The following is a 27904-nucleotide window of genomic DNA, read 5'->3' on the forward strand; positions in this document are numbered from 1 at the left end:
GTACTGGTAACCGGGGAATCGCCATGGAGCGGGCGTGTTACCAGCGGGGTCCCACAGGGAGCGGTTCTTGGCTCTTTGCTACTTAACATTTTTACCAATGACCTGAGAGAAAACAGAAACTCATCAGGGAGAAAGTTTACCGATGACACAAAAACTGGGGAGTGGGAAATAATGCAGAGGCCAGGTCACTGAGCCAGAGCCAGCTGGTATCGCTTGGTAACCTAGGTGCAAGCAAACAATGGGTGTTTTAATACAGCTACATGGAACTACACATCTGGGAACAGAGCGCTGGCCATGCTGCCAGGCTGGGGGGCTCTGCCCGGGGGAGCAGCGACTCTATAAAAGATTTTTTTTAGGGGGGGAATCAGTCGAACGTGAGCTCCGGGTGCAACACTGGCCAAAAGCGCCGATGGGATCGTGGGATGCACAAATAACAGGCTCTTCAGTCTAGCAGGGGAAGGTCTCACACCATCCAGCGGCTGGACGCTGAAGTTAGACCCAGTCAGCCTGGGAATAAGGTGGACATTTTTAACACTGAGGGTAACTAACCACTGGAACAATTCCCCAAGGGGCCTGGTGGATTCGCCATCACGGGCAATTTTTAAATCAAGACTGGGTGTTTTGCTATAAGCTCTGCCCTAGGGATTGTGTGGGGCAGGTCTCTGAGTCTGGCCCGTGTTACCCAGGAAGTCAGACGAGGTGATCACATCGGCCCCGTCTGGCCTTGGAATGTAGGAACACAAGGTTGTCCAAAGTCGGGTCATTCCACTCTGCCCAGCCGACCCAGCGTGCATGGGGCCAGGTCTCCTGACTCCGCTTAACCTCTCCCCAGGACAGCTACCCCCTCAGACCCAGTCTAGCCCCAATTCCTGGCAGGGGTTTTAGCTGCTTGATGCACATTCTGGTTTCTAGTATTTGTACTTAGATTGTCAGCTCTTTGTTCTGGGTTTGTACAGGGCCGAGCATGATAGGGGCCTGGCCCATGACGGGCGCTCCTAGGTGCTATGGTAACCCAATTAACACAAGTACACTGACATGGCTCAGGCTAGTACAGAGCATTATTTGTGCATCTCACTGCAGTGCCTAAAGGAGCCAACTGAGAACAGGGACCTGCAAGTAGCGTGAGACAGTCCCTGCCCACAAGCGCTTACAAGCTAACTGGCCAAAGCCAGGAGGACAAGCAATTGCTTCCAGTCAGTGGCTGCGCCGCCGCCGGGAACAGAACCCAGGTCTCCTGAGTCCCAGGCTAATGCCCTAATCCTTGGACCGTTCTGTTTAAGACCAAGAGAAAGGGTCTCTAGGGCAGTAGTTCTCCAACGTTTGTACTGGTGACCCCTTTCACACAGCCAGCCTCTGAGTGTGACCCCCTTATACATTAAAAACACTTTTTTGTATATTTAACCCCATTATAAATGCTGGAAGCAAAGCGGGGTTTGGGGTGGAGGCTGGCAGCTCATGACCCCCCATGTAATAACCTTGCGACCCTCTGCTGGGTCCCGACCCCCAGTTTGAGAACCCCCGCTCTAGGGCATAGTGCCTGGGTCTGGCCCTTCGACAGGGGAACGCCCACCTAATGCAGAGAGAAGCAAACAGCACAACCCCCCTTTCTCTGCAGGAGCCAGAGAGCCGTCACACACTTGTGTTAATTCAGGATTGGGATCACTAAGAAATCCCAGCATAGGGCCAGATCCTCAGCTGGCGTAAATGGGTGTAGCTCTACGAAGCCATGCAAGTCAACCGATGGAGCAGCTGTCCCACAGGAGTTAAGAAACTGCAACCCCCCCACGTCGTTCCAAGGGCTGGCTCAGCGTATCCCTTCCCTCCCCGCCCCCTTGCCATGCAAACCCAAGGTGCCTTGGGAGGCCCTGTGCGCCTCACCCCCGTGGCATTGCCATATATGTCCAGCAAGAGACCGACGGGGTGCGGAAAGCGACGTGAGAAAGCCGCCCTTGGCCGGAACGCCTGCAGCTCTAATTCGAAGGTGCAGGATGAGCTCACCGCTCACTGCTCTGGGATGCAGAGTACCGGCTGCCCTGAGTAAGCAGCCACATCCTTCCGCTCCCACTGCATATTCCCCTGCAGTCTTTCTTTCCTTCTTTCTTTTCCTGGAGTGATTAATGTGCAAACATTCTACCTAGGAGGTTAAGAACACTACATCATATCCTGTAATATGCGAACACTTGAAAGGGGATTTAGAGCTAAGGCCTTTGTGAATACATAGAAGCAAGCGGCTGCCAACTAAAATTTCTCTAACAGACAGATTCCACTTATTTAGCTTGACATCTGTTAGGCATCCCAAACGGCATCTCTGAAGCCTGAATTGTTTTTCCACGGCAGAGGAAATCTTCCTGCCCCACAGAATCCAAACCCAGCCTTCCACTCTGGTTGGGCGTTAACCATCCCTCTTGTTCATTTTTAAGGATATTTATGGATGAACAAAACACCTTGACTCTTCCCCCCCTCCCCCCCAGCTCCCTGGCAAATCACACAGCAAAAAGCCAACGTGAGACAGGTTATGACTCTATTATGGCACCAAACAGCTTGGCAAAAATTGCCACCTAGTCTTTTTCAAATCCACCCCCACAGTGAAAAGCTAGTCGGCTGTGCCAGTGGAAATGCCTAATGCACCAGACACAAGGCACTTGCCCCAAGCCCTCCAGTGGGACTCAGCACACAGCCCAGTGCATGTTCTTCGTTACTTTTACCCACCAGAAACAACTGGTTTCTCTTAACAGGTATGCGAGAACTCACTGCCACAAGTTAGAACGGAGACCAGGTGTGTAAGAGGAGTCAAAAGTGCAGGACTGCTCCCTTCGTCGACAGGAGGGGTTCTCCTGGAGGCATAGGTACTCCCCCTCCCCGAGAGGCGGCAGCTAGGCTGACAGAATTCGTCGTCTGCACCCGGGATTAATCGGCTTAACTATGTCACACAGGGCTGTGAATTTTTCACACCCGAGTGACATAACGTTTTAGTGTGGACCAGGCCGAAGAGCTCCGGCTCTGGCTCACCTCATGCTCCAGGGCCCAGCTGAGCTCTAGCTAGTGAGAGTCAGGAAGAAACTTTCCCTGGGGGCAGGTTGCCTCATGCAGGGTTTCTTCCTCTGAAGCATCTGGTGCCAGCCACTGTCAGAGACAAAACACTGGGCTAGAGGGACCTCAAGTCTGATCCCATCTGGCCATTTCTACAACAGCGACGGACCAAGACATGCTTGTTTAAGGTAGGATCTTGCATGGAAATACTTTTTGTTAAAAAGAAGCTGCCCCTCCTGTAGAGTTTTGTTCAGCCCGGAGATCTAAAAGCTTGGTTGGTTGGAAGCTCTCAGCACCCCCACCCCCATCAGGGAGACGGGCCTGGAAGTGAAGTTTTTAATTAACATTGGTATTTGTACCCAGCTGCCATCATGAGTCAAGACCAGCAGGGTCCTCAGCCTCTCCAGGTCAGCGGGGAGCCCCTTGCCTCATGGAAGCGATGAACTCCAGGGCACATCATTACAGCTGGGGCTTCACAAAGCATTAACCCCTCTCACTGTTGCTAAGGGCCTGTAAGAATCTCTGTAATGCTGGGAAAGGCAAATGCAGAAAAGACCTAGGCAGGAGGCCTTGGAAAGGGAGAATAAAAAAAATCTAAGGAAATTAGAGGCCCTGGAGACCCTCCCAAACAGCACCCAGGTTCTGGCTAGCAGTGAGTGACAAGGGCCCAGATGACCAATGGAAAGGAGGAGCCTAAATACCTCTGTGGATCTGGGCCAAGCAACCTCGTTGAGTTCTGCTTTTCAAATCATGTGATTTCAGTCTTCTCCTTAGCCTAGGACTTCAAAATAGCCCAGCCCGCTACCCCCACAACCTCCCCAATACCCTGCGCTTATTGCCCTCTCTGCCCCAGCCCCACCATACTCGTTACCCCACATGCTACATGCCCCAGGGGTGGCTGATCCCCACCTTATTTCTATTTGCAAAGAGAGACTAAGTGGCTGAGAAGCAGGCAGTTCATTCAAGTGCTATCGTACAAACCCCAACTGCAACGCTGATTTGCCACAGCAGCTTGTGTGTGACAAGGGAAGTTATGCTAGACTGTAAGCCCAGTTGCCATGGTGCTTTAACACAGCAGCCCCACTGTTGAACATTTAACTGCAAGGTTTTGAACAGTGGTACAGCAGTAATTAGAGAAGCAAATGCAAGAACCTAATTGCAGCTCTGCCACTGACTCACTGCATGACCTTCAGTATTTCAATTAATTAGCATCTCTTCTTCTCCCCAGTTCAAGTTGAGAACAAATACTTACCATGCAGAGATTTTGTATGAGTTACTGCTGTTTGTGCAGCACATGGAAATTTACAGCCCTCTGTCGAATGCTCCATGTTATGGAAACCATCCAGTTTTCTACATGGCGCCTCTGCATATGGCTGAAAACTCATCTCTTTTGCAACAAGGCAACTGCCTGCCAACAGGAAACTCACTAATGCTAAGCCCTAGAAGTGAGCTGCATATTTCAAACCCTATAGGGTTCAATCCATCAGAACTTCCATCCTTATTTATGCTGGTCAAAACTAGGCCCAAACTCTTTGAATTTATCAACTTCCAACGATCCTGCCAAAGAGCAATTGAAGTTTGAGCCACGTACAAACTGAAATGAGTTGTTTGCAGGATCCCACCTGAACACAGGCCAGAAGTTACTAGCATTTCTAGGGCCAAGACCCATGCATGGGGCATCAAGGCCCCTAGCTATTGCAACCGTTACACATGCAGTAAAAGGAAGGTTCAGAAATTCCAGGCAGTGACACATTAACATGTTTATACTACTTAAATGGACAGTTTGGTGTCTCATTCAAGACACAAGGTGAAAGCTGAGTGATGCTCCCCAAGACCAGCAGCTGATGAGTTTCCTGATGTAGGAGGAGAATAATCAGGCATCTAGTTATTGCTCTGGGCACCAATATGGCAGCAGCTTGAGTCATTACAGGGAAGAGTTGAGTCAGCACTGCTAGGGAGTTGGATCAGCCCTCCAGCCAAGCTCCAAGGAGTGTGGTTCTGTTATGGTGCCCCTTTTCACACCATTATTCATGGGGATCCTGCTGTGACTGATCACCCCCTTTCCCACTAAGTTTAGGAACGGGTTAGTAGGGAGGAAGGGCTGTCCTAGATGCTTTCTTGCCCCTCTATTAGCTTTGAGGAGGAGTTAGTGAGCTCAGGCAGGCTTGCTGGCCTCCACTCCTTTCTTCAAGAACCACCAACTGGTGTTAGGTACAGCGCTGAAGGTCTTATGTAGCCTAGAGGCCTATTCACCCTGCTTTGCTCTTTATGCAAAATTCAAGCTGGCTCAACAGCAGTCAGAAGCCATAATGGACATTCAGTTGCCCTTGCCCACTGCGTAAGCCAGTAGGGTCTGATCAATGTTGATCAATTATGCTGGTGGTGTCATTTAGTGGCACTAGACCACAGAAGCCAGGGGATGTTTCTCCTACCTGCACTAGGGAAAAGGGAGAGACTAAGAACTTAATTATTCTGAAGCCTGTCCATCTAGACCAAGGGAGGCCTGAGACATTGCCTAATTAGATTTTTCTTGGAAAGGAAATTCCATTTTTAGATCTCTAGTAGGCTCCTGCAAATAAGATTCAAGAGGATCAAGTCACTGTCTGCACAAAAACTGGCAATTAAGGGAGGAAAGGAGAGGTTTGGCTTTAGAGCCAGATTAGGCCAAGGAAGCCAGGGTTAGCTTGACAAATTGAGCATTCAGGGAAGATTGTCACAGTACATGTTTAACAAACCTTGCACACTATTTAAATCTAACCCGGTACTTGGGAATCCCAGATCCTTCACCCCTTCTGAAGAGAAGACACCCATGGAGTAGTTTACTGCAGCGCTTTATTTTTCCTTACACAATGATGTGTTGGGCATTACAATTTCTCAACTTCAGGATGACTTACAAATTTTGGTTTTCTACTGTCATGTGAGAACATTAAGGCAACATACAAAAATCTTACATAAATTAAACTTGGTGTAAAATTTACAGGTGTAAATGCAAAGTTTCAGCAACTCAAGTTGAGTAACTTTAGCCCCAAAGACGTTCTGCTGGAATACAGGAGGGGTAAGAAAATGAAAACTGGTTCATAAGGCTTGGATGTAATCTTTTCCAGCCTTGCTAGAACGGCAGCAACAGAAGTAAGTTCTCTGATGAACTCCTACCAGCCTCTATACAAAAATCTGGAATACTTAGCGCTTTGTGTATTGGATGTCTGACCTCCGATACCCTGTACAAATCTGTCTCAAGCCCTGCAGAGTTTAAACAAGGTGTCACTAGTCAATACTAGCCAGCTACCTGAACTACACAGTGTCACAGGCCAATTCTCTTCCACAAATACAAGTTAACCTAGCAGTTAGGTCACAGGAGTGATGGCACCTGTACCAAGGTTTAGGTCAGATATGTACAGGGTATTATGCTAAAATATACACCAAGGGAACAGTTAGCTTGAATACAGGGTCAAATCAGTGACAGCTCAATCCAGCACTGATCTTTGTCTCAGATACAGACTTTCCAAGGGCAAGTTTCTTTTGAAAGAAGGCTTAATTCCAGTTTTATGAGGCTAGCATGAAGTGTATAAATTTGCCCAGGCAAAAGTATACTAGTGAAAATTCATGCAGCAAATGCTGTGCATCTGCTAGCAGTCCATTTAGAAGCATTTACGGTGGACAATGGATGGGCCAGACTCATCATATTCCTGCTTGCTGATCCACATCTGCTGGAAGGTAGAGAGAGAAGCCAAGATGGAGCCACCAATCCAAACAGAGTATTTACGTTCAGGTGGAGCAATAATCTGAAAGGTAAACAAGAGGAGAAGTTAGTCAGTTGCCAACATTGCCTTTCTAGATAGAGCCAATGAGTTATTGATGGGGGACTATTCTTTCAGAGTTTTATTTACCTTAATTTTCATTGTACTGGGTGCCAGAGCAGTGATTTCCTTTTGCATTCGGTCAGCAATTCCAGGGTACATTGTGGTACCCCCAGACAATACTGTGTTGGCATACAGGTCCTTTCGAATATCTACATCACACTTCATGATAGAGTTGAAAGTGGTCTCGTGAATGCCACAGGATTCCATACCTAGAGACAGGATGGACAGACTTTAGTACACAGGTAGTTACCCAACTACAGAGCACCATCCCAACCCCAGCTTTAGGTTGCAATCACAGGCTCACTGCAAAGTTAGCACTTGCAGTTAAGTGATTTCATCAGTCAGCAGTGTTCCAGACAAGGTGGGATTGGTCCTCAATCTGGTTTGGTAGATACTTACCCAAGAAGGATGGCTGGAAGAGGGCCTCTGGACACCTAAACCTCTCATTGCCAATGGTGATCACCTGACCATCGGGCAGTTCGTAGCTTTTCTCCAGGGAGGAAGATGAAGCAGCAGTGGCCATCTCCTGTTCGAAATCCAGTGCAACGTAGCACAGCTTTTCCTTTATGTCACGTACAATTTCCCTTTCAGCTGTTGTGGTGAAGCTGTAGCCTCTTTCTGTCAGAATCTTCATGAGGTAGTCTGTCAGGTCTCGGCCAGCTAAGTCCAGACGCAGGATGGCGTGGGGCAGAGCGTAACCTTCATAGATGGGCACAGTATGGGTAACACCATCACCAGAGTCCATAACAATACCAGTGGTACGACCAGAGGCATACAGGGACAACACTGCCTGGATAGCAACATACATGGCTGGGGTGTTGAAGGTCTCGAACATGATCTAGAAAGAGAAAAGTTGTATTTCATTACAAGAAATGAAAATCCCTCAAACCAATGTTAGAAAACATGCTGGCATGCCAAAATTGATGTGTTGAGAAAGGAAAAGCAAAGAATGCAGGCAGAAATAGACAAATAAAAGAAACCTGAGACTTCAGGAAGGAAATGCCAGGAGTACAGAACCCTGAAAATATTGAAAGAACACTTGGTTTTTAAAAGATGTCAACTCAAAAGAGATGGTTTGTGAAAAACAGATGAGGGTAGACCACGGTTGTACTGCAGCAAGTGTACCTGTGTCATCTTTTCTCTGTTGGCCTTGGGATTCAGGGGAGCTTCTGTTAGCAGAACAGGATGTTCCTCAGGTGCCACACGAAGCTCATTGTAGAAGGTGTGATGCCAGATTTTCTCCATGTCATCCCAGTTGGTGACAATGCCATGTTCAATAGGGTACTTCAGAGTCAGGATACCTCTCTTGCTCTGGGCCTCGTCACCAACATAGCTGTCCTTTTGCCCCATGCCAACCATGACACCCTTGAACACAACAAGACAAGCTGTAAGTTTCAGAGACCCACCTTTAGCAGAATACTGCCAGATATTACAGAGTGCTCTCATTGAAACAGAACACATTCCACTGCTTGGCTACTAACCTGGTGTCTTGGGCGTCCAACAATGGAGGGGAACACAGCACGAGGGGCATCATCTCCGGCAAAGCCAGCTTTGCACATACCAGAGCCATTGTCAATGACAAGTGCTGCAATTTCTTCTTCCATCTTGGAGAATCTGCTTGGGACAGGATAGCCGTTGGTCAGCAAGACTTTAGCGCCAATGCTCCTCCAGTACACACACCCCCCCCCTACTTAGCCACTGACCCCCACCCAAGTGCTGACCTCGGGACTCCACTCCAGCAGGCCAGGAGGGCTGGGCTGGTTCAAAGTCCGCACTCCTAAATAACGCAGCCTGCCCAGCAGTGCCTGCCCCACCCCCAAGAGACCCACGCTACTGGCCAGGAGAGGCTGCGCTGGCAGCCTCCAGAACACGAAGGGCCCCACCCAGGACAGGTCAAATCAAAGCCAGGCTCTAGCAGCCCCCCAGCAGCAGGGTCATGGCTGGGGCCCAGGGCAGCAACCCCACCCCCCCACTGCAGGGCCCCCCACCCAGAGCCGCAGGGGCCCGTTGCCAGGGCAACGGGGAGACTGGTGGCTGCCCAGCCCCGCTGCGCCCCCTCCCACAACCGCCATCCCAGCCCCGCCCTGCGCCACGGGCAGCCCCGCCCCACGGAGCCTCTCCTGCGCCCGGCCAGGACCAGCCCCGCCCCAGCGCTTTCCCCAGCAGCCGCCCCCATTCAAATCTCCCGCGTTATGACGTCACCGCCAACAGGACCAATCACAGGCCCGGCCAGGCCAGGGCCCGCCCACGGACTCGCGCCATTCAAACGGCTGGCCCGGCGATACCACCGCGAACCGGACCCCAGGGGGAGGGGGAGGAGGAGCGCAAGCGCTGCCCACGGCCCGGCCAGGAGAGGACCCCGTGCTCGCCCCCCTCCGGCGAGGCGGCCGCAGTGGGCGGCTCCGGGGCTCGAGTCTGGCGGGGCGGCGAGGGAGGCCGGGTGCCCCGCGGGCGGGCCGGCCCAAGGCCCCGCTGGCCCAGGGGAGCGGGCCGTACCTGTGTGGAGGCGGCTTCTCTCGGGGCTGGGAGATGCGAGGCTGCTAGGTCCGCTGCCGCTGGCTGAGTGAGACCGTCCGGCGCTCAGCCCCGCCCTTTTATACCCGGGAGCGCCGGCCCCGCCTCGCCGGTCGAGAACATAGCCATATATGGAGATCTTTCAGAAACACGCGCTTCCATTGGCTGGCGCGGCCCAGGCCACGTGGGGCAGCTGGCAGGCCTGGCCCCGCCTCCCTTGCTCAGCGCGCCCCGGAACCTGCATCGAAAACGAGCCGGGGGAGGGGAGCCCGGGGGTGCAGCGGGGCCCGGGGGTCCCGTTCCCCCGGCAGCCGCGGCGGGGTGCGCCCTGCCCGGCCCCAGCGCAGCCCGGCAGCCGCCACGGCCGGAGCTGGGCGTCTCAGTCACAGCTCAGCCCACTGCCAGCACCCCCAGATCCTGCACCGTGCGCCCCAATAGCACCCCCAGATCCTGCACCGTGCGCCCCAATAGTACTCCCAGACCCTGCCCTGTGCGCCCCATAGCACCCCCAGATCCTGCACCGTGCGCCCCAATAGCACCCCCGGGTCCTGCACCGTGCACCCCAATGGCACCCCCAGATCCTGCCCTGTGCACCCCAATAGCACCCCCAGACCCTGCACCATGTGCCCCAATGGCACCCGCAGATCCTGCCCCATGCGCCCCAATGGCACCCCTGGGTCCTGCACCGTGCGCCCCAATAGCACCCCCAGACCGTGTGCCCCAATAGCACCCCCAGGTCCTGCACCATGTGCCCCAATGGCACCCCCAGATCCTGCACCGTGCGCCCCAATAGCACCCCCAGGCCCTGCACTATGCGCCTCATGGCACCCCTGGGCCATGCGCCCCAATGGCAGCCCCAGACCCCACATCGTGCGCCCGAATGACACCCCCAGGCCATGCGACGTGTGCTGCAATGACGCCACCATCCATAGCAGGCACTGGGTGCCCCAAAGGTATCACTGCCCCGTGCCAGGCACTGGGTGTGGTGACACTGTGTGCCAATGGCACGGCCAGCACATCCCAATGACACTCCCACCCCTTTCCAGCCCTGGCATGTCCCACCCACAACACACTGCAGTCGCAGTACGACCCCACCACACATCTTCATCCTAATGGTGCTGCCCTCATGTGCCAGCAACAACGCCATCCTCGAATCCCCCAGAGCCCCATCTCACTCTGACAGTGCCCCTGCCCCTGTGCCCAGAGCCACCCCCCACTGCCTCTTCAGCTGTGCTGCCGCCACATTCTCACCACAGCCCTGCAATCAGGCCCTGCAACTTGATGGCTTAATTCAGGGCAATTAGAGTCCTATAGTGCCTTTCCTTCCGATGGATTCCAAAGCCCTTGACAGGAGGGACCGGTGTCTCTAGATGAGGGTTGCCTAGTCTTTGCCTTGTGTTTAATATTGATTGCCCTCTTCAAAGGGCTTTACAAACATGAACTAATTCATGTTTGGATTCGGTTGTTTTCATGGGCTCTTGGAGGGCCTCAGGGAGCCATTGCTGGGGACGAAATACCATGCAGGGGGCTCCTCTTGTGCATCACAGTTGCAAGATAAAGCAAATACCAAGTTGCTCAGGTTTATTCAGGCTTCAGTGCCCAGCCCTGCTTTCGAGTACAGTAGGCCCTCAGCTAAGTGATTATGGGAACACTGAATAAATATGGATAATGGAGGACATGGTCAATGTAATTAAAAACCTGGGGACGTGGAACAGGGAGTTTTGCGTAAATGTGATTTGATAAGCAAGGTTGTACTGAATATGCAAAAGGCAGCAGTGAAATGCAGCCACCTCTGGAGTGAAGGGTGACCCAGCAGGCCCAAGAAAGAGCATCGTTGTGCCCAAGCACATCAGGGTACAAAGTGTCTTGGATGTGTCCCTGCAGCCGGAGCTCAGCTTCTAACGCCTCTTCCCAGAGTAAGCCGCGGTACTCAGCATATCTACACGGATGGGAAGAGTTTAGCCTGACCTGCTGGGATCTGCTTCTTTGGTTCCAAGGAATCTAGGTCAATCAGGCTGGGGAGATGATTACTAATTGTCGATTGAAATCTCTCCATAGGATACAAATAGATAGACAGCGGGACGTGCGTACAGGGGCTGGAGAGAGAATGAAACGTGGAATGTGACTCTTTGCAGGGCTGTTCTGCCTGTTAGCCTATTGGCCGGGTGAGTCGGTATCTTTATCCCCACTTTACAGTTGGGTAAATGGAGGCCGAGAAAGGTGAAGCGTTTTGTCCAAGGTCAAAGGTCAGCAGGTCAGTAGCAGAGCTGGAGCCTGATGGCTAGTTACCGCAGTCACCGCTCTGCCTTCAGGGCTGTTGAATGAAAACTCTGAACTGATTCCGGGCATGGCAGTGTGCGGACTGCAATCCTCTGGTCAGAGTCAATGCTCTGGAGGGGCAGTCCCCTGCATTTGTAATCTCACCTTTCTTAGTGCGGAGACTCAACCCCCGTGTGGAGAAAGGACCATGTCTCCTTGTCTCCCGAGCCCTGAGCACACACAGGTTGGTGCTACATCAACAAATACCTGTCATTAGTGTTTAAGCAGGAAATGCAAGATTCATTATAGCAAGCCGGTGTATACAAATGGAATAATACACGGCTGGATTAGGTGGAGTAATGACCTACCGAGGAGCCGACAGTATCATCTCAGAGGGGGCGGAGCTCAGAGAAGTTCCTGGCACCAGGTATGTAGGGATCTGGGGTGGGGCTGGAAGTTTGGATGAGATCTTCAAAATGGGGGGCCGGGGGGTTGTGTTCTTTAATATTAGATATTGCGTGATGAATAACCAGCTCATTTGGCTGGCTGTCCTGTTGGGTTCCCTCTAACAATAGAAGAGGCTGTTTTCCTTTCCTGTTACAGCCCAGGACACCTCCAGTGCATCTAGGAAAAACACATCATCTTCCATCACTCAGACCCCTGGGCCTTGGGGGGAAAATGGGTTAATCACCTAGTTAGAGGAAACAGCCATTATTCATCGCCACAGCACTAAAAGGCTTTTACAGCCATACTCTAGAGGTGCTGATGGAAACCAGCTATGCCTGTTGGGATAGAACAAGGGAGGGGGCAGCTGCTGCTGTTAATTGTTCTCCTGTCCAGGCTGAATGGCCTGCAAAACCTTGTTTGCAGACAAGGGCCTGGATAGCCTGTTGCACACAAGCAACACTAGCACCAGCCAGGCAAACTGCTGGGCCCTTCCCATCCCCACTTTCTCCCCACACAGCCAGCTAACCAGCCCTGGTGACTCGTCCCCTCCCACGGACAAATAACCTGTTTCTCTTCCTCTTGTCCAAACTAGAACGCAGATTGCCAGCCCCGCCAATCCCCAAGTAGTCAGTGTTAGTGCATCTGAGTAACTCCATATCAGATCCTGGGAGGGGCACTGCTGAATGACCCACTGCTGGGCAGAAAACTAATCTGCCTTTTAGACATACAGAGAACTGCTCAGATAACCAGTCTGACCTGCTGCCCCTTTGCCCAGATCAACTTGGATACCACCTTCCCATCCTTTAAATCCAGTCCTCCTCGGATATGGCTACCTTCCTTCCTTCCCACCCTCCCCACTTCGGCGGGCTGTGGTACCCATCCTTCCGCTGGAGCAGTCAGGGGGCAAATGGGCATCAAAGCTGCCGCGGGGATATCGCCACAACCCGCTGTCTGGCTCAAGGTTGTGTGTGTCATTTCTGCCGGGCATCAAACCCAGCGACCCCAAGCTGTGTTAAAAGGACCTTGTCAAGGTTTCTCCTACTGGACTGTTGTTTTCTCCCTTCAGGGACTGCCATAGTTATTTAAAAAAGAAACAAGTGGCCAGAAATTTAGCAACAATACGAACAAAATGTGTGACTTCTAGGTGGCCAGGCAGACAGCCTGGTTCAGCCTGCAGGGAACAGTGAGGGTGCGGCTGGGGTCTGTCAGGTGCCGTGGGTTTTTTCTGCATATTTGTCCCTTTCTGGCCATTTGAAGGCTCAAGCTGCCCGAGGGTAAAGGGGAACTGCTTTCTGGGGCAGCAGGCCTGACACTGCACCGACTTTGGGAGATTTTCTTGCCATTTTTTAGAGGTTTTTATTTTGAAAACGAACGCGTCATTGGTTCCCCCGCCCCCAAAAGAATGAACCAATGCCAGCAGCCCGGCACTCAATAAGAGAGAACCCCCCAATACCGTAACCGTGCCCAGGACGGTGCTTGTGAGCGACCCCACGGAACTAAAGGAGGGTGAACAGCTCACTTGAGGCTTGGAGCCAGTGGGGATTTGTGAACCCCCAGGTCCCAAACAGTGGCCAGGCGGGTGCAGCCCCTGCTGAGCCGGAGCTCCAGGGCCAGGCAGCCCCTCAGTCAGCACGGGACACAATCCCAGCGCCGGCACAGTGCCCGTGACCCGAATGCTGCCTGACAGCTGCTCCGCGCTGGTCGCTGCAGCCCTGGCTCTGTACCGGGCCAGGGGCCTGTGGTGGGGTGCAGAGCACTGGGGTCTGCATGGGGGGCAGGGGAGGAGCAGGGGCTTGAGTGAGGCCGAGCCCCAGGCCCAGGGGCAGAACTGGGTCACCCTGTCCCTCCTCCCCCAGGGTATGGCAGGAAGGGTGGAGCCCTGACCCTCCAACCTACCATGGTGTGGGGTATGAGGGGCAGCCCCACCCCATGGTATGGGGTATAGGGGGCAGAGCCCCAACCCCCCGGTGTAAGGTATGAGGGGCAGGGCCTGAATCCCCCCCCCACCCGGTGTGGGGTATGAGGGGCAGGTCTCCCCGGAGCAGGGTATGGGAACAGCCCCCCCCCCATCCCGCCGGTAAAAGGGAACCTGCACTGTTTCGCTCTGCCGTGCCGTGCCCAGCTGGTGAGGTCCCCGCCCCAGCCAGGCTCCCCCCGGAATGTGTCACTCGCCGGCAGCGTGACGTGCAGAGGGAGCCGCCTGCATCGAAACCTCGTGGGTGTGGGTAGCAGGTGGAGCTTGCCCAGGTGGCACCAGGAGGCAGGACAGAGCCTGTGGCATGTCTATATTTGGTGATTTCAAGCTGCTGGCTGGGAGCCAGGCCTGTGTGAGCTGGGAACCACCCACACCTTGCAAACACACCCGTCTGGCTCCGGGGCTGGACTTTCGCTCCCCGCCTGGTGATGGGGAGAGATCGGGGGCAGATAGGTGCATTCTTAAAGCAGGCGTCATTCCAGCAGTGCCATAGGGAACAGCCCCGGTGCCAACTCCCCAGGGAGAGCAATAGGGCACCCAGCTGCCCCCAACATCTCTGCCCTCCACAGCCTCAGGGTCCCGTGGGTCACCATGACACACCCACCGGCCATGTCCTCTGCCCTACCAGGAGCTGGAGGAGACGGGGGGTGGGCAGGAGTCAGGGGAAATCTAGGGGTGAAGGAGATGTGGGGAGCGAGGGGGAGGCAGGACAGGGCCAGGGGCGATTTGGCAGGTGGCAAGGTTTGAGGGTGCGGGGGGAGATCTGGGGGTGAAGGTAGTCAGAGGTTTGCGGTGTGGGGCAGGGGGAGTCTCTTCCATTTGGTCCTTTCCTGTTTTCCCCCAGACCGTGCCGCACCGTGAGCTTTCCTGGGGCGCAGCCTGTGGGCAGGCGATCCTTGTCTGTGAACGCCAGTTTCTGTAGTGCTGGGAGGGGCGTTCCTCAGTGGCGGTGCAGAGCAGGGAGCAGAGCCCTGAGCAGATGCCTGGCCCCCCTGGGGACAGATCAGCTGGCACTTTGGAGGAAAGGAGCATCTCTTGTTCCTCACAAGACACCCGCCCCCCCAGACAGGTGCCAGCCCCAAGCAGTTTGGGGGACTCTCTTTGCTGGAAGTGGCCATGTGATGGTGGGAGCATCGGAGCCACGCATCCCCTGGTGTCTGTGTCACCAAGTCACCTGATCCCGCCCAGCCAGCCTCCCGTGCCACCTGGCGCGCTTCCTGCCCAGCGCCCACCCTGCCCAGAGGCACCGTCTGCTCTCCCAGGCTTGCCTGCTTCCGGCTCTGCCGCCCAGCTCTAGGGAGGGGAGTGCTGACCCCGGCTCTCACCCAGGACACACGGGAAACCGAGCTGGGTTGCTCTTCCCTGGGGCCCTGTGATTGCTCACCCCGTCCCAGACCTGGGCTTGCTGGGAGTGAGCCAGAGCCCCATGCTGCCCGTGTGCTGGGCTGGGCTGCCTTGGTGCTGATCTCCAGTCCCTCCCCAGGGGCGCAGCTGGAGGGTTTGCTGACCAGCCCACGGCTCTGACGGGCGGGCTCCCGGCGGGCACTGCATAGCCCTTGTGATGTGCAAAGTGGAGTCTAGCATGCCAGCTCCGTCAGGAGCCCCCCTCTGCAGAGGATCACGTCCCCCAACTCTGAGCAGGGATATCTCGCTGCAGAGGAGTGGCCAGGCTGCCTGGAGAGCAGGAACCTTAAAGACACATGCTGAGCAAATAGCATTTCAGCGTTGAGTCATCTGCAGCTTCAGGGCCTGTAGCTGGGGTCAGGAGGAAACTCCCCGACCCCACATCCATGGCTACACCACCACAGGCACAAACCCCCAGTGTGGCACCTAAGCAAGGGGGCCTTACGTGGCATTAGGCCATGGCAAAATGTTCAGCCCAGCTGTACGCTGGGGTTTTTCCACCTCCCTCTGCAGCAGCCAGCGGCAGGACTCTGGGCAAGAGGGACCGTTCGGCCCCACTGGATTCCCCACTCACTCGGCTGAACAGTTTGCTTTGTGCTGAGCCTCGACTCAGCGGGGCCCTGCTCTCCCCCGCGCTGCAGCTGAGCAGGGAGGAGGGGGTCTGGCCCTGCCTCCCCTGGCTGTAGCAGCATCGTACATCAAATTGGCACGAGCCTGCACCCGTCGCCCGCCACAGCGATGCTGCCCGGGGGCAAGTCCGGCCCGATGCTGAGCGGCATGTTGGAAAGGAAGACTGGAGCGGATCGGGGCGGGGGATCCCCAGTGCCTCAGACAGGTGCTGGGAGCTGGGTTTTGCCCCCGTCGAACAGCATATTTCAGTTCTGCAAATGCAGAACAGCAGCAAGTCACTTCTCTCTGACAGGTCTGACCCAGGCAGGCAAAGTCGTGCCACTAAAGGAAGAGCTGAGGACAGCCCCACCACCACGTCCCCTGCCCCCCTTTGGCGGTTTCACTGGCAGTTCTCCTCAGTGAGTCTCCCTGGGCCTTGGCTCCGCTGGGCGGAGCAGCCATCTATTTAAAGACCATGCCCCAGTCTTCTCGCCAGCAGCTTTCCCTGCCACGAACAGGGGCTTTGTGTCTCCATGTTTCCCAGGCGGGGCGGGGCAAGCCACTCCTCTCTTGCTCCCTCCCCTGCTCAGACCCCAGGAGCCAGGGAGAGACATGGGCAGGGGGTGGACATGAACGCAGGGCACTCTCCAAAGGCCCGGGGATGCCCCCTGGAACGAGCCACGGCCGGTTCCCACCCTCAGGAGGGAGGTTTTTCTCAGGTGACAGCGAGAAGAGTCGTCTGCCGAGAGATCCGATGGACGGCCCTGGTTTTTTCCAGCAAGATGAGTGTTTACAAAGTGCCATCCAAGTGATTTCCCTGGGTCCCAGCCAGGCCAGGCCAGGCCAGGCTGCCGCTCTCCCTGGCTCCTGTCCTGGGACAACTTGGGTGTCACTAATAAAGAGTGGAAATAGCCTGTAAGATAATCGCTTTGGGTGTAAATTCTGTTGGGTCAAGACGGGGTTAAGTCCTTGGGATGGAAGAACTGACCTGAACCTTCCCCTGGCCTAGAGCAAACTCAAACATTGCCAGCCCAGAGCCAGGACCCCAAACTCAGATGCCAGCTGTCAAGTGTGTTTAGAAAGAACCCCCGTCCCCAATTTTGGCAAGACGAAAGCCCAATACCCACCCATGTGGCGTCTCTGCCAGTCTCCGCATCCCAGCCCGGGAGGTGTTGGGTGCTCACAAGAAAGCCAGACAGATGCACTAAAGTGGTTGGAAGGAGCATCTGAACTGACCCTTGCAGCCCATGTCCTGGGTTCAGCAAGGCCTGGTCTGCACTGCCTGGGCCTGGAGCCCTCTGTACCCTCATACGTGAGCCTGGCTGGGGGACGCAGTTCCACCTGGCTTTATTCTTCACACTGCGGGCAGCGGGTGGCTGCAATGTCTGGAGTGGGTGTTCATGCCCATGGCTCTTTGCCTGGGACCAGGTGACCCCTGGGACGGGACCCACGTCAGCTTTGGATACTGGGCTGTGGAGGCTAAAGGCTGCCACATTAAAATCTCCACCCTCTCGTCTCTAGGGCAGTGCCCAGATGTGCTCTCAGCCGTGGGGCTAGAGGGAGGGCGGGATCGGCGTGTAGAATGCACTGATTTCCTGCCTGGGCCGCTCGAGTCCCACCACGCTATCAGCCTGCTGCCTTCAGCTTTCCGGCGTCTTCCTGGCAGAAGCATCAGATTGTAACAGCCGAGGTCCTCTGTGCAGCCGGGAATCTTACTTCCAGGAACGCCTCCGCTGACGCGGCCTCTTCCAAAGGCCTTATTCATCGTGATGCAGCTACTGGCACCGCAAACCCCTTGACCTCGGTCTTGTGCCGATAGATCGATAGCCCTGGCTAGAGACCCAATGCAGGGAGGTGCCGCTCTGCTGTTGGCCCCCACCCAGCTCTGTCCCGGCCCAGCTGTGCCGATGGCCTGGGGTTGCTCCTTGGCGCTAGGACAGAGCTAGCAGACACCGGTCACTGAGCCAGCCTGCGGGCCCTCACTAAGGCCGGCGTTCAGGGACGGCAGAGTCACTCCTGATTCACCCCCAGCCCCAGTACAGGGTCAGGTCCCCACTGGCTGGGTTTGCCTGAGGAAAGTGCAGATAGAAATGACGTCTGAACCACCCCAGAGCCTAGCCCAGCCGCTCTGGTAAGCGTTAGCCGCCCACTTCCCAGGGGCCGGGGGGGGCTGGGGCCATGGCCTAGGCAGGGTTAATACCTTGCTTCTGACCCTCCCCAGCCCCTCTGGAGTTGCTGTTTATTCGGGATCCGGAAGCCAAACAGTGGATAAGGAGAGAAGCTCCAGGCCTCACCCTGAGCGGGGTCAAGCTCCCACAGAGCTGTAGGTGCTCAGCACCCCCAGGACCAAGCCACATCCCCATCTAAGGACACTGCCCCCCTCCCCCGTTTGCAGAGACCCTCTGGCAGCCCAGGCACCCCAAGGGCTGCTGGCCATCAATTGCAGGCCCCAGGGGCTGGTAATTTTCGGGACCCACCCACCCCGGTTAACACGGAAACACACACACCAGTAAGGGCCCACCCAGCCCCTCGTGCATTACGTCATTTCTGGCCAGCCCGCCCCAGCCCATCCCCATTGGCCCAGCCAGCGCAGGGTCTGACAGGAGGATTTCCCCAGAGCCTGATTCTGCCTGTGCGCCCCACCCCCGGCTGCGCTTGGGGGAGATCTCGCTAGCGGAGCGCGGCTGGGCCTGCTCCGTGCATGGATGGGAGCCCCCACGCCTCCTTGCCTCATTTGCACAAAGTGAACGGAAGATTCTGGGTTGGTTTCACGCTGCCTTTGCACGGGTACAGATGGCTCCCTAAAACTGGGGGCTGACGAGACTAGAGGTGTTCTCACCGCTCCCCAGACAGCGCCCCCATCCACGCCCTGCTCAGCTCCCCTCTCTCCGGGAGAGCGCTGCGCTCCCCAGACAGCGCCCCCATCCGCGCCCCGCTCAGCTCCCCTCTCTCCGGGAGAGCGCTGCGCTCCCCAGACAGCACCCCCATCTGCGCCCCGCTCAGCTCCTCTCTGCTCACACAGAGCCTGGGGCCAGGGCATTGTAGTTTCGTGTGGAAGCCACCAGGTGGGTCCCTGGGTTGACACAGCGCAGCCTGGTGCCCGACAGCCTCACCCCTGCTGCAGCGTGTGGCACATACAGGACGGCGTGGGGGGGACCTCGTTCTGAGGACTCTTGCAACTCTTGCTACATCCCTGCAGCCTGAGCGCCAGTGACCTGCGCCCAGCTCTGAGGAGGGCACCAGGCCAGGGCAAAGGGGAACACAACAGGATTAAGGGGAAGAGCAGGGCACGTCGGGAACAACCCTAGCTCCAAACCAGTGACATGGGATGAGTTGCTCAGTTCTCAGCTTGTTGCTTCTGGAGTTGGGCTGGGGGGTGTGGTTTGTCTCAGGCTCTCTGGCCTGGGAGGTTTCAATAATTCACATATGCAGGAGACTTTATAGATGGTTTATAGATGGTTAGCTCAGGAATCACTTCACCTGCCACAGGAATGCAGCCACTTCTGGGGTAGAACCCAGCAACGATTTAACAGCCACACAACACAACAGTTTAGGACAGGAAATGAACCCTGGATCAGACACTGCAGGGGCAGTTTGGATCCCTCCACTATAGGCTGGCTATAAATGGGATCAACTAAGAGGTGGAAGAGGGATTTTTTAAACTGATCCCGCTCCTATTCCTGTCCAGACGGGGGCTCAGAAATGTGCCTTTTGCCATCCTTCCAGTGGGCAGGTGGCAGAGACGTCTTCACCCACTAACAATCCTTGAGAGGTACCCAGTGGGTGGGGGAAGGGAGCGGGCATCTGTGGACAGACATGCTGAGGTGCCCGCCCAGGCGTGTGTGCTCACACCCATGCACACCCACCCTGCGATCCCAGCTACAAGGGACAGCGCTAGCTTGGTTTCTCCTGCGGCTCTGATTACCCACGGTCGGATTCTGCCCTCCGCTCCAGCCCAGCAACCCCACTGGCTCCAGGTGCTGAATTTGACCCATGTGCTTTTAGCCTCTCCGAGCCCAACAGACACCCAGGTCCCTGCTCATTCCCTCCCCCTCGTAACCGGGGGGCGTGCTGGGGTGGATGGCGGGTGTGTCCGAGGAGCAGGGCTGGAGGGCAGCAGTCGGCCCTGTGAAACACTGGTGCGGCTGAGTTCCAAACATGCCAGCAATCCATCCAGCGCTGGCCAGCCCCCAGCCCAGCCCGGAAACACAACCTGCCTGCCGCGGATACATTACAGCACCGCCTCCCTTCCAGCGGGCGTGACACTAACCCGTGGCCGTGCGGCTCAGGTAACGTGCACCTGGCTTCAGGCAGGCGAGGAGCTGGCCGCGGGCGGCTGTAAGCGGAACCGCCAAAGAAAGCGAGAACTCAAGCATGAAAAAATTATTAGGCAACCAATCCCCGGGACCTATTTTCAGGAACAATGGCTGCCTCTTGGTCCCGCTGCAACCCGAGTCGCCCGTCAGCCAGCGGCTGCCCGAGCAATCAGAGCCTGGGCCCAGACCAAGGGAGCTGCTCCCCGGGGCCCGGCCCAAAGGAATCGGCCCCTCCAGCTGAGCCCGACGACCCAGCAGAGCGCGGCTGAGTCCCTCGGCTTCCCTGCTGCCTGCAGCGGTCGCTAGGGCAGCCCAAGGGGGTCCGCGGCGTGACCCCTCTCCAAGTGTGGCACAGCTTCCCCTTCAGCACCTGCAGCTTGGGGCCCAGCACTGGAGGTCCCGGCCAGGATCAGGGCCCATTGTGCTCGGAGCTGCACAAACTCACAGTAATAGACCCTGCCCCAAAGAGTTTAAATCGCAATAGAGATGGGCGGGAGGGGAAACTGAGGCACAGAGCAGCGCGGCGACTTGCCCAAGGTCACCCAGCAGCTCGGTGGCAGAGCCGGCAATAGAACCAGGTTTTCTGAGTCCCATCCCAGCACCCTGTCTGCTAGCCCCCACGGCCACTCGCGCTGCCTGGTCTGGTGCCTTGGGCTGGGAGATCCAGCGCGTCTGAGCCCTTGCTCCAAACCCAGCCCCAAACTCTTTGTGGGCTGGCAAGTGGAGGTGTGGCCTCGCACACGTTCTTTCTCACGTGGGAGCGATGCCGGGAGCAGCCGAGCGTCTCACACTCTGTGCTGGGAGGTGCCGAGTGCTGGGGGGTCCCAGCCAGGAGGGAAGCAGGGAATCCTAGAAGGAGCACAGCCTGTTCTGCAAACCCACCTGGAAGGGAGAGTTTGGACACTTGAGATGGTGTCTTATCACCCCTTCCCTGAGTGCAGTGGTGGATTTGATTTAAGCCTCGTGACACCAGCCTGGGGTGGGTTGGAACCCTTCTCCCCATTTTATAGATGGGGAAACTGAGGCACAGAGCAGGGACGGGACTTGCCTAAAATCACCCAGCAAATCAGTAGCGGAGGCAGGGCTAGAACCCAGAGCCCACCACACTTAGCCAGGAGCTTTAACCACTAGGTCATGCTTCCAAACCTCTAGGGTGCTCCTGGGACGCACAGCTGAACTGGCCCCCAGCACCTGCCCCAAGCTCTGCCTCCCCTCCCCCTGCCACGACGGGCCGAGGCAACAGTGTTATGCCAGCAGGACAATCAGGGGGAGTGGAATCGGCCCATCATGCCCAGCGCTCTCCTAAGGACCCAGGCCCAATGGGGGATCCACAGCCCTCCGGCTTGGGCCTGCACTTCCTTTTCTGCCTAGCTCAGCTCCCGGCTGGAGTGGGAGACCCTCTGGAGAACCAGAGGGGGGGGACGTGGCCTGGGCCCGCGGCTGAGCACTGGGCGGCTGTGTCCAGCTGGCCCCATCTCTTAGCATTTTGAGTCTCTCCTGCGCAGTTTGGAGAGTGAAAGACATAGCCCCCCTCGCCCCCCAGCAAAGCGCGAGTGCTCCCAGCACGCACCCTGCGAGCCAGCCACAGCAGAGACGGGCATCGCGGGTGGCCCTGATATTTCTAGGGGACCCCCCCCCCAACACACACATTTTTCAGGCCTCTTTGCCCATCAGAAAGAAGCAACCCAAAGGCAGGAGCCCGGCGTGTTCGGAGCCCTTTGCAGGTCAGGTGCAATCCCCAAGGCCCGGGGCCAGCGCGGGACGAGGCTCCCGCACACGAGGCACCGGGCCGCCCTGGCTGGGGAGCTGGAGCCAGCGGAGACAAAGGCCATGGCCCTCTGCTCAGCAGGGCTGGGCTGATCCTGACCCGGACTAATGATTGAATGGGGGGTTACCAGGGTCACAGGCGTTGTCAGCTTCCGGACTGGGAGGAGGTTTCCTGCCATGTGGGCCTCAGCCCCCCACAGTCTGTCACCCCCCGCATTTATTCCCACTCCCTGTCATTGCCCCTTCTCCACCACCCCGCTCCCCCCAGGCCAAGGGAGCCTTGCAGGCACACAAGGGGTTCATACATTAGCCGTTCCCGTCCCAGCGGGCTCAGCTCAGCTCACCAGTGAGATGAGTTTGCCGGGTCTCAGCGAAGTCTTCACTGGACGGCTGGACACGTCACAGCTTGGCATGATTGGCAGCCCCTGCCCAGGAGATGCCCACACCACTTGTGGGAGGGCAGGGGGCTGCGGGGCAGGATTGACGGACAGCAGCCCCATTAGCCCAGAGACTCTCACCAGCCCGTCTGGGACTTGGGAACAGCGAGCAGGGGGTGTACAGGCTGGCATGAAATGTGGGCAGGGGGCTGGCACCCACTTCTGCTTCTGCTCCCCCGCACGGCCAGGGCAGAGAGGGACTCTGGAGGGGCAGAGGGCTTCGCGGAGGGAGACAGGAGTGTGTATTGGAGCCCTGGGCAGCGCTTTGTCCCCCACCGGCCGCCCCCCAGGAGGCAACGCGAGAGGAGAGGCGAGAGGGTAACAGGAAACCGTGGGGCAGGTTGGCACGTTTGGCTCCTGATGTGTCTGATTTCTCTCAATCTCCTCTCACTGTGGGCGCCTCGGGGAGCTGGGCGAGGCGAGGGGCCGGAGGGGAGCCGAGGAGCTGGGGAGCGCATGTCACCTGACACACAGGACACCCCAAGACATACGAAGGACCCCTGGGCTGCAGGACCCCTGCAGTAGTAACAGTGCCCCCCCACGGGGCCTGTACCCCATTGGGGAGGAGCCCACAGGACCCCCTGGCACAGCTGCAGGCTCAGTCCCAGGTGCCCTGACACCCATTGCTTTGGGCCCCCTCTGCGGGCCAGGGCCACCCCTGATCCTGTTGGAGCCTCTCCCTGAATCCAGTGGGACAAGGGCTTATCCCCGAGCAGCCAGCGTGGCCATGGATCGGGCCGAGCCGCCCCACACGCAGCCAGCCCAGCTCCCAACGCCCCAACCCACGGCGCTGCCAGCACTTCCCTGCCGAGACGCGCTGGCCCTGCCTCTGGGGTCAGCGCTTACCCTGCGCAGGGGGGTGAGCAGCCCCAGCCCGTCCAAACCCCACTGTGTGCGCCCGCCGGGACTCGCACCCCCAGAGCCCAGGGGAGCGACACCACAGGGCTGGGGACAGCCAGGCCAGGCCGGAGCGCAGGCCCCCTGGCTTGGCTTCATCCCATGCCCCCATGGGCCACCCTCCTCCCTATTCAGACCCTGCCGCCTGCCACCCCATCCACACCCCTTCTCGCCCCCCAGCTCTTTCCTCATCGCCGGCCGTGGCCCCTTCGGCTGCTCTTCTCCAACCCCCCCACCCTCCCCCGGCTGCCAGGCTCCGCCTGGCTGCCAGATGGGGGCAACGGCCCCGCTGGGCTCACACCCCAGGGCCACAGAGATGGGCCCTCCCCCCTGCCCCAGGATGGCAGCCACGCCGGCCCTGGTCTTTTGCAGCCCTATGTCCCATTGCAAACTCCTCTCCAGCGTGCGCCCTCGCCCCCCGCTCCCACGGCCCCCGTGCTGGGGTGACTGTCCCCCGGGGTACTAGCTGCACTTAGCCAGGTGGAGCTCTTTGTGGGGCTGTTTCCCTGCGCTCACGGCCACGGGGCAGCGCCGGGATCCTTCCTGGGGGCCGCCTGGGCCGGGGGAGGATTTGGAGCAGCAGGGGTTGCAGGACAGATGGAGGCCAGAGGCCCAAAGAGGGATAAACGGTTTAAACTAATCAAAAGGCTGGGCTAATTGTTAAGGAGCTTAGCGGCTGGGCCAGCGTGCGGCTGGAGGTGACCTCCTGCCGAATCAGAGACGCCCGTAACCCTAGCCGGGTGCCCACGGGAAGGCAGCGCGGCCCCGGCAGGGGCGGATCGGGTTGCGGCCCAAGTTTTCCACCTGAGACTCAGCGGCACAGAGGAAGGAGGCAGGACCTGCCGCCAGGGGAAGAGCCCGCCGGCCGCGGAGGGGGTCAGGGACGCAGACACCAGCCGCGGCCCCAGCCCCAGGCCGGCCCAGCGGAGCCGAACACCGGAGCACTCCATCAAAGGCCCATTGTCTCCTGCATCAACCCCCTCGCTTGTGTCCGCGCAAGCCCCACTATTGGCTGCCGAGGGCTCGGAGCCCATTGAAATCCAGGCGAGCTCTGTAATCGTAGCTGGCCCTCACTAACCCCGGCTGCAGCGCCGAAGCCCGTGCATTTCCTGGCCTGCACCCCCGGCACGCCGGAGCGGGAGAGGTCAGCCGGAGCGGCCACGCAGGGGCCAGACGTCCAGACGAGGTTGGCATTCCAGGCTGCAGGTTAGATGAAGGCAAGCGAGGCTGTGCCTGGCGGAGAGGGACCAGGAACTGGGGCAGTGGCACGTCAGTGCGGCTTGGCCTGAGGCACTTCGCTCTAATCCAGGTCTGCCCGGAGCCGGCTGCGCGTGGGAGCGAGTGTGCGAGCACGCACCCACCCGTGTCCTCAGCAGGGCTGGGCTGGGAGAACCTCGACTCGCGCCCCACTCCCCGGGAACCAACAGAAGATGCCAACCAACGGGATCCACCAGGTCTTGAAGATCCAGTTTGGCTTGATCAACTGCCAGAACCGCTACCTGACGGCTGAGAGCTTTGGCTACAAGGTCAACGCCTCGGCGCCCAGCCTGAAGAGGAAGCAGATATGGACCCTGGAGCAGGATGAGGCCGACAGCTCCGTGGTCTTCCTGAGAAGCCACCTGGGCAGGTACCTAGCCGCTGACAAGGACGGGAAGGTGTCGTGTGAAGCCGAGAAGCCAGGCAGAGACGGGCGCTTCACTATTGTCACCCAGTCGGATGGGCGCTGGGCACTGCAGTCTCAGCCCTACAAGCGCTTCTTCGGGGGCTCGGAAGACAGGCTGTCCTGCTTCGCCCAGGCCGTCACCGAGGCCGAGCTGTGGACCGTCCACCTGGCCATCCACCCGCAGGCCAACCTGCTGAGCATCAGCCGGAGGCGGTACGCGCACCTGAGCGCCTTGGAGGACGAGATCTCCACCGACAGCAACATCCCCTGGGGTGTGGACGCGCTCATCACCCTCACCTTCCAGAACCAGCGGTACTGCCTGCGGGCCTGCGACAACCGCTACCTGCAGAACGACGGCGCCCTGGTGCCGGAGCCCGGCCCGCGCACCGGCTACACCCTGGAGTTCAAGGCAGGGAAGCTGGCTTTCAAGGACTGCAACGGGAAGTACCTGGCGCCCATGGGGCCCACGGGCACCCTGAAGGCCGGGAGGAGCTCCAAGCCGGGCAAGGACGAACTCTTTGATCTGGAGGAGAGCCACCCGCAAGTGGTTTTCCTGGCGTCCAATGGCCGATACGTCTCCATCCGGCAAGGTAAGTGCCCCCCCCTTTGCCCCCTTCCCTCCCCATGGGCAGCTCCCCTCTATGGGGGGGGAGGGTGCCCTGCCCCCATACACCTGAGCACCTAGAACCAGGGGATCCCGCTTCCTGGGTGCCACCCTGCCTGTTGCAATGGCTCTTCAGCCAAGCCGGCTTGGAGGGACCCGCCGGGGGCTCCGGGCCCTCTGGGCTCGTGCGGGTCCGGGGCTGCCTGGTCAAGGCTCTCCTGGCTCCTCCCCCTTTTCCCACCCCCCTCCCTTTCACGGTGGCATTTCAAGTGCACTCCCCACCCCTTCCCGGGCTCCCTCTCTGTCTGGGGTGGGGGCACGCCCCACTCACACTGGCAGCCCACGCTCGGACCCGGCCCCCCCCGGGGTCAGATTCTCAGTTAGCCCTGCTGTGGGCCTGGCTGGCGGGGGCGGGCTGACACTCACCCTTTCTCCAGCTGCGCTCCTTAGTTGGGTTCTGCCCCATGGGGGCGGGTGCAAAGTGGCATTGGCTTTGCTAAGAGGGCGAGGGGCTCTCCTGCCGTCTCCCTGGTCATGAGCAGCCCCTCTGCCTGGCACCCACGCCGCGGGGTGGGGTGGGGGACGCCAGTCGGTTCTTCAATAAACCACATCCCTGGGCCACCAGGAAGTGACCAGCTCGCTCCCTGCTGCACCTGGAGACCATCAGCCCCGGGGAACGTGGTGTTCGCTCCTCCCACGCAGGAGCAGCCCAGGCGGATCCTTTAGCCTGGTACCCTGGTAGCTAATCACCCCTCCGTCCATGACACGGCCCCCAGAGGGCCCCCAGGAGCAGTGACCCGTCTTACTCAGCATCCTGCCTGTCCCGGAGCCCGCCTCAGCTCATCCTCTTTCTCCAGCCCTGTTGGCGACAGGCCCAATGCACCTGGCCAGGTGCAGACTGTGGTTTCCAGGGGAACAGACGAGGGTTCTGCTGACAATCCCTTTCCGTGCACCGCAGCCCCATGCCTGCAATCCTCACTGGTGCAGCTGCTGTCGTTACTCCCAGGGTCTGCCTGCCAGTGCCCGGGGCCAGCGACAGGCATTTCAGGGGCAGCGTCTTGAGCCAAGCGGGAGACGTTTCTCTCTGCAGAGCAGCTCCCTGCATGCTGAGTCCCTGCCGGGCCTTCCCAGAGCCCGGCCCTGGCAAGCCGAAAGGCTATCAAAGGAGGCCCCCAAGCCGGTCCCTTCCCCTCCAGGAGCTGCCCTGGAGCTGGAGCAAGCCGTGCCCAGCCCTGGGTTGCCGGCTGCCCCGTGTGAACGTGGGTTACGCTCACCCAAGTGAGTGCCGGCTGGAGGCCACCGCAGGCCTTTCGCCTCCGTCCTGCCTGAACTCCTGCAGATGGGCACTTGGCCAAACCCAGCCTGGTCCCGCTGTTTAAGGGGGGTGGGGGGTCAGAGCAGGTGTGTCCGGGACATGGGCTGGCTCCCCCGTGGCAGTCACGGCTCAGGTCCATCCCTGGCAGATTTCAAGGGAGCTTGGGGGAGGGGGGGCAACATGAGGCAGGCCCCCTGGTCTCCTAGCCAAGGCCTGATCCCCCGACAGCCCCCACAGGGGCCACGGGGGACCACGCCCAATTGGGGGGCTGCCCCTCCTGCCCCATCCTCCCCGCCAGCGAAGGAGACCCAGGGGGGCGGGGGCTGCCTTTGCACCGAGCCGCCTCCTCCCCCCACCCGGTGAGTCAGGCTGGGCCATATGGGCCCGACGGGGAACAGGTGGCAGCAGGCGACGCTCCCTCCGCCGAGGGGCGCGTGCAGGCGGCGTTTGCTCGCTGCTCCATCGCCATAGTAACCTGGCCCCCCAGCCCGGCCTGCGCACCCGGGGGGGGGGGGGGGTGAGAGCAGGAGTCTGGGTGTGTGTGCACAGGTGGTGTGGGTGTGTGTACACGTGAGTCTGAGTGTGTGTGAGAGAGAGCATGGATCTGGGGGGGATGTCTGGGTCTGAGTGTGTGCGCACATGGGGGTGTGTGTGCGTGGGGGGGGGGGTCTGTGTGCATGTGTATGCATGGGGTGTGTGAGTGTGTGTATAGGGGGATCTGTGTGCATGTGTACACATGGGGTGTGTGTGTGCACATAGATGTGTGTGTGCATGGGGGGGTCTGTGTGCATGTGTACACATGGGGGG

At 58.2% G+C, this 27904-nt stretch overlaps 2 protein-coding genes across 2 annotated transcripts in view; one reads left to right on the forward strand and one right to left on the reverse strand.

The window, feature by feature from the left end:
- Positions 1 to 5844: 5844 nt before the first annotated feature.
- On the reverse strand, positions 5845 to 9465 carry ACTG1 (actin gamma 1). The gene is made up of 6 exons (XM_024212375.2): positions 9387 to 9465; positions 8372 to 8504; positions 8016 to 8255; positions 7290 to 7728; positions 6918 to 7099; positions 5845 to 6812 (listed from the first exon to the last, which is right to left on the reverse strand). The coding sequence occupies exons 2-6, from the start codon at positions 8492 to 8494 to the stop codon at positions 6669 to 6671; spliced, it is 1128 nt and encodes a 375-aa protein (XP_024068143.1). The 5' UTR covers positions 8495 to 8504; positions 9387 to 9465; the 3' UTR covers positions 5845 to 6668.
- Positions 9466 to 24945: 15480 nt separating this feature from the next.
- The window catches only part of FSCN2 (fascin actin-bundling protein 2, retinal), a 40064-nt gene continuing 37105 nt past the window's right edge, over positions 24946 to 27904 (forward strand). Inside the window, exon 1 of the mRNA XM_029912165.1 lies at positions 24946 to 25768. Coding sequence (XP_029768025.1) covers positions 24946 to 25768 — 823 coding nt within the window. The remainder of the gene's footprint in view (positions 25769 to 27904) is intronic.

The sequence above is a fragment of the Terrapene carolina genome, unplaced genomic scaffold (assembly GCF_002925995.2).
Source record: "Terrapene carolina triunguis isolate 2854851 unplaced genomic scaffold, T_m_triunguis-2.0 Scaffold192, whole genome shotgun sequence".
Taxonomy (NCBI): domain Eukaryota; kingdom Metazoa; phylum Chordata; order Testudines; family Emydidae; genus Terrapene; species Terrapene triunguis.

What these genes read in the sequence shown, in the direction of transcription:
- ACTG1 (XM_024212375.2), bottom strand. Translation starts at nt 8,494, where the DNA reads ATGGAAGAAGAAATTGCAGCACTTGTCATTGACAATGGCTCTGGTATG. An exon ending in ACAGAGAAAAGATGACACAG is followed by an intron (nt 7,729 to 8,015) that starts GTACACTTGCTG and finishes TTCTCTTTCTAG; the next exon opens with ATCATGTTCGAGACCTTCAA. An exon ending in CTTCCAGCCATCCTTCTTGG is followed by an intron (nt 7,100 to 7,289) that starts GTAAGTATCTAC and finishes TCCTGTCTCTAG; the next exon opens with GTATGGAATCCTGTGGCATT.